The following is a 6370-nucleotide window of genomic DNA, read 5'->3' as shown; positions in this document are numbered from 1 at the left end:
CTACATAAAATGATGTAGAAGGTGTAACTTGTGACACCTCTTCCCACTTTAAAGCTGTGGTGCCACTCCTGGGTGCACTGTGCTGGGCAGCTGTGTGGAAAAACTGCAGGAAAAACACGAACTCTTGGTGGCCATCACTCCAGCAGAGTCCAGTGGGAATTTTTTATACATTTGAGAGGGCTCTGCTTGTGCTGTTATGCAGTTTTTGACAATGTTTGGGGAGAAGGTATTGACTAAGCTGTGCTGGCAGAAACTGGGGAAGCACGGCCAGCACAGAAGAGAGTCCAGATATCACAGAGAACAAGGTACCTGTTTCAGACATTCAGATTTGACAGCAACTCAACAAAGCAAAGGCAGCCTTACATCCAGAGGCCATCAATATGGACATTGCAAACTGAAGGTGAGTCCTTCTTTGGAAAAGCCAGACAGAAAGATTGGAGGCACAAAGCAAAATTATTAAAGACCACCACGTGGCTCTGAGAGACACATGGGACTCCTGGAGGCACCAGCAGATGCATGTCTAGTTCAGATAGGGAAGACTGAACTAACTGTGCTAGTGAGGCTTCATCTAGAATATTAGAGAAGTTATTCCCAAATAACCCCCCTCACATTGTATACAGAATATCCCACAATATCACAGACCTTGGCAAGTACTGGATTTTGTATAGCCATAAGAAATCCTACCTAATTACTTTCTTTTTTCTGAACAGGAGTTTGGGAAGTCCATCTCCTCTCTTCCTGCCCCAGGACTTGACATGCTTCATTGTAGCTACTACTTCCACATGCACCCACTTCACATAAGTATCTTCCTTATTTAAGTCCTCCTTTAAGCAAGGATTAAGCATTCCCTATAATTAATAAAGTTGCATTAAATTGCAGAAAGTAACATTCAAGACAGAGCCTTTTCCTTGCTACTATAGCTAAAATTTTAAATAATGAAACAAAACGTGATACTCTAAGATTGTTTATTTTAAATGGTATTCTGAAACTTGTGGTTATATACAAATTTTCCAACTATGAAGCTTAAGACTGCATGGTGACTGTCTTCACAAAGTAAGGCTGCTTGGTCAGTGATCTCAGAGCTGATTCCATTGAAGTGTGATTACTCGGAGTACAGGATGACTTCAGGAAGGTTGTTATCCATGAAGGCACCAATACCAAAGGAGGGAGGCCTTCCTACATAAAAAGCTAATCGAGGGTGCCCTTGGTTGCCATGGGACCTTTGTTGAATTTGAGAACATCACCAGTGGGGAAAGGTCTGAGTGAAACCAATGGTCCCTGTGGAAAGGCCTTTACACTGCACTCACGATCTGGAGACAGGTACACACTGCAGGGGCTTTTCTACGCCAGTCTTACTCACTGTGCTTTATTCCTCACTCAGCTGGGCCAGTGACAGGAAAAAAACACAGAAAAAGGGGGGAAAAAGCAGCTTACGCTACTATAGTGATTTAACAGTGATCTTTAGAGACAGAATATTTTCAGGAATAATTAATAGGCATGCACAGGATTTATGTTAATGCTGAAACTTCAGTTTAGATACCAGACACAGGGGTGGGATGAAATGTTTCACCCTGCAGCCAACAGACAGAAAGTCTTCACTTCTTGGAATTCCCATGGAAAACAGATGAGCTACTGCCTCCTCTTGTGCTCCCCAATACTAATGGCAGAGATATGCTTAATGAGTTTGTTTTATACACAATTAAAAATACATTTTAGCACTGTTTCCCATTAAAACCTCACCCATAGCACAGTACTGAAATCAGTGCAACAAAATGAAGGAGTATTTACAACCATACTGTATTGTACCAAATTTGCAAGACAAGAAAATTCTAAAGTGCAAAGTTGTCTCTATTCTACACAGACACAGGGATCCATTTTCCTGCTCATTGTATGAACCACTACCATCTTTACAGACACACCACGTATCCATGCTGAACATCCAAGTGACCAAACTCCATCCCTGGGCTGACAGGCAAAACTCCTCTATCAAATCCAGGAGGCAGACATCAGCATCCAAGGGCCAGGTTTAGTCCCTCAGCTGTCACATGCTGGATGGAGAGTAACTACTGAAAACCCAGGAACACGGAACATGGAGGAAGTGTATTTAAATACATGGAGAAAGTGTATTTGAATAGAAATCCTACAAAGAGCTTAATGGTTTGGTTTATAGTAGACTAAAGACAATCACTGCTTTTCTTAAAGCACAAAACAGAGGGCCCAGCACTCTGTATTTCATTCAGCTGCAGTTCTGTCCTGCTTCAGATGGGGCACAGAATTTTAAAGACTATTTACACCAATAAGATTTGCAGGCTTAGCCATGAGAACCTCTAAAACCAGAGAGAGGCCACAAAATCAGGCTCTTGCAGCATTAGAATATTAAAAAGTCACCATTCAAAATACCTCACTCTTAAAAATTACTAAAGGGAACTATAATAGAAGGAACATGGCTGCTGGGTTTCCAGATTGACTGAAACTCCCAGTTCATTCACCCACATTCTTAAACATATTGATCAGTTAATCTATATCCTATTTACAGTAATTCCTACTACCCAACAAAACCAGAAGGGAAAGCTGCTCATTGCCTCACAGCTCTCTCTACTTTGCAAACTAAACAGTCTCCAGTTTCTTCTTTTTTGGCAAAACCATCCAATGTTTGCCACAGGATTTTAGCTACAAGTAAACAAAGTTTGTCTTGAAAAGCAACACATGTTAAGTGAATTAGTTTGTTCCATTAGTCTATTTTTAAACTACTACATCATATTTACTGAAACAGCTATGGCATAAGAGGTTACACGGCTAGGCTTAAGCAATGTCATCATCTGACACAATTCACTTGGTTATGCCCCAAACTATTTACAGTGAACTTGATTCAGACAAACCACTTGGTTTGAGAAAGCGTCCAAAGAATTCCAAGTCCGTAAAATAATCTCTCCTACCAAGTTGTTTGGGAACGATTTAGTCATGATTTGTTAATTTGATTTTAAGATATTCCTATACTGGAACCCACCCATGGGTAAAAGCTGCATTGGAAATGAGTCCCAGGATCTACACGTGCACTAGCAAGCAAGGCTAAGTCTGTGCCACGGTTTGTAGCAGATGGAAGGGAAAATGAGGGGAAGGAAAACAGGATCTACAGAAAGAAAACTAATTCAGTTGAGAAGTGTACATATTGACAAAGAATTCTGAAAAACAATGAGTAACTAAAAAATTGTGATTATGAAACGGAGTTAACTGTATCTCAATCCTTAAAGGGAGCAGGCTGAGCAAATGTTGATGACTACAGCTGGAATACATTTTTAGAATTAAAATCTATATAAGAAAACTAACTCCACACTCCACTCTGGCAAAACCTAGGCTGGTCTTTTAACAATGCAAGAAGTCTATTGAGTCAACTGATCAAGTTATGAACAGATTTGAGTAACTCTTCACGAAACATAGCCCAGGTCCCTGTGCAGCACCAGAAGAAATGGAGCCATTTTAGATATGTATTCTTCTTGATACTCATTATCCTCTAGGCCCCTGCGGAACAGAAACTTCTTCCAAAGAAATTCAGCTCACTTTACACTTATTTTTATGTGCCGGACTGACAGAAGGAAAAATCCAGCACGGGAAGCAAGGAGGTCTGCATTTGATCAACCCACAACAGCCAGCATTAAAAACCTCTTTGCCTTTTGTAGCAACAAATTCTGTAGCTTGCTCTAGTATCTCAGGAAGAGTCTTGAGCTTCCTATTAACATCCTCAACAGCTTTTGTGCCACAGGCCTTCAAGGAGATACACACCTGCTCTCTAAGCTAAGTGACTCCAAGCACCATGAAAGATTTTAGAAGCACTGAATTACAGCACAGTGGAAGGTGAACAAAGAGTACAAAGTGTACAGTTTACATCATGGTAAGTGCTGATGCCATCACATTTGCTGAAAAGGGTGAACCTTGTCAGGCTGCCCAGCTTCTTTCTCAGGCAAAGAGAAGTGCAGCAGCTGGGGATTGCAAGGCTCTCACTTCAACATATGCATCATATTCCTTTGCATTTGCAGCAAATCAGAAAGATGTTTTTGTTGTCATGGGTGTTTTGCAGTGCTCAGCACTGAAGAATGCTGTCACATTTTCCACAGCAGGCAGAAATGGAAGCAGCAAGTTCTACAAAATCCTTTCTTTCTCAGCCTTGACTGGGCTTGGCTTTTGGCAAGTTTTCTTCAGAAAGAGCTGATTTCAGTGAAATACTGCACAAGCTGAGAAGCAGCACTGTTTACACAGGGCATAAAGGAAATCTAGAGCTTGGCTTCCCAGTTATGCCATCAGCTCTTCAGCTCATCTTTCCTCCCTGTTCTCCTGACAGCTTCTTATAGACACCACCCAGATGGAAACACAGCTTACAAATCCATTACCTTAGCATGACAGCTTCAGGAACCCCAGCGCCAGGAGATCTGAACTGTCTGCAGCCTTCAAACTTAACAAAGCTTTGAAGATTCAAAAACTCTGAACAAATGTCACAGTGATGCATTGCTTTTAAGCACTTTCATATTACTTGCTGCATCACTTTCAGATACACTTTGATACTCAAGAATTTTGATTAAAGAACAGACAAGCTAAGGTACCTTACTACAAATTCTGATATAAAAACCCTAATCTGTAGAGAAAAGAACGGAGACTAATAGTTTCAGAACATAAATTGTGCTCCAGTTATGCAGAACTTGAGGTTTCCCAGGTTCTGTGAAAGTCCTGTGAAATACCATAGGAGTGTTACAAACCAAACCCAGATTTTCTTCCCTCACTACAGTTAGGTGAACTGGAACACAACAGGGTGCTAAGTCTGAATGACAAAACTTGAATAAATATAACTGTTCATGCAAACTTCTGTTTGCAGAACTGGACATGATACAGCATATAAGGTAATGGAAAAATCCTCAAGCATTGCAATCATGATACTTCCTTTGCTATTTGTGTGTAAAACTAAACCCACAAAAAGAAACTCCCTAGAGGCACAATAGGAACATTTAAGCCCATTCATTCTATGATATCCCACTAAAACCAAAAATAATTCAGATATAAATAACCTCCTAGAAATCCACCACATTCTTAAGCAAGATAGACACATATTAACAAAGGTAAATTAAATTAGTCTTCTAAATGAAAAAAGGGGAATCAAAAAAGGGAGATCAGAACTAAAGCCCCAGAGTCCTATGAATAGGAGTTTCAAAGTGAATTCAAAGCACTTATGGCATTTAAGAAATCTGGCATCCACTGTCTCTTTGAGGCTTTATATCTGGTTCCTTCAGAGGTTTTACTTCTTCATCTGGTTTTGGTTTAGCCTGCAAACAAGAAGAAAAAAAACCCCAACTTAATACCACAAGTACAAACCACTGTATCTGCACAGTATTTATGCACAGCTAACTTGACATGTTATAATCTAACAGTCCCCTCTCTTTTCAAGGCTGAAGACTTTGAGTAAGCCTCAAGCAAGGGGGAAAAGCTAACTATTCTCTGTTTCAGCATCCTTAAATGAATCCTTTTCTAAAAAAGAATCTTTCTCTAGCATTCACTCTTGTAATGTTACAGGACTTAGTAAAAAATGACCTGAATTTCTAGATGCTGGCAGTGTGGCAGAGGTTAATTGACTTGCCCCTGGCACAGCAGAAGGATGAGCTTAAGTGGTAGCCTTGTGTCTGCTTCCTACACTGAGCTGGGGAGTGTTATATGTATATGTATGATACACAGAATAAAGCTAACTGTATGATACACAGAATAAAGCTAGTGGAAAGAACAGCACATGGGATTATCTTACAGTGTCATCCTTTGGCCTCTTGGTGAGATCAAATGCTGCAACTGTTTCAGGAGTCCAGTGTGTGTTCAAGGCAGGAAACTCAAAAGGAACAGGCTCTACTAAGCCATAGTTTGCTTTCAGTTCCAGCTGGGGAGCCTCTGCTGGCACCTTCTGGAAATAGCTGGAACAGAATACAGAAAGGTACTTAAAATACAATGCACCATCTCTGCAAGTCTTGTCTGCAATTTTAAACTAAGCAATCTGGGTTTTCACAGTGGCAATCACTGCTGCTCTCTTCCATTTCGTTAAGGCACTGCCTAACATGCATTTTGCCAGCAAGATTCACAAGAACAAAAGCAACTCCTTCTTAGTATTATTGTTTGTTCCCTAATAGTGTGGTGGGTTTTCTCCTACTTAATAACCATTATTCCCAGTGCTTCAATGAGAAGAGCATCTTTTGTTGAAAAAAAACCCCTTCAAAATACAAATGAGGATTTAAAATACTTCCCAAAGATGAAAAGGACAGTTCTTCTCCTAAACAGTCTTAATGTGCCACAGTGGATAATGGCAACAACACAGCAGCCCCCCCAAAGACGGGCTACAGGGCAA

The 6370-nt window shown here is 40.5% G+C and overlaps 1 protein-coding gene across 1 annotated transcript in view; it reads right to left on the bottom strand.

Moving 5' to 3' along the window:
• Positions 1-948: 948 nt before the first annotated feature.
• Positions 949-6370, bottom strand: part of BROX (BRO1 domain and CAAX motif containing) — a 16740-nt gene continuing 11318 nt past the window's right edge. The window contains exons 12-13 of the mRNA XM_008630347.2: positions 5783-5942; positions 949-5309 (exon numbers count right to left, since the gene is read on the bottom strand). Of these exons, the coding sequence (XP_008628569.1) occupies positions 5223-5309; positions 5783-5942 (247 nt within the window). The 3' untranslated portion in view covers positions 949-5222. The remainder of the gene's footprint in view (positions 5310-5782; positions 5943-6370) is intronic.

This window comes from Corvus brachyrhynchos, unplaced genomic scaffold (genome assembly GCF_000691975.1).
Source record: "Corvus brachyrhynchos isolate BGI_N302 unplaced genomic scaffold, ASM69197v1 scaffold101, whole genome shotgun sequence".
Classification (NCBI taxonomy): Eukaryota; Metazoa; Chordata; class Aves; order Passeriformes; family Corvidae; genus Corvus; species Corvus brachyrhynchos.
Note: the sequence above shows the minus strand (reverse complement) of the source record. Positions and strands in the feature narration are given on the sequence as shown.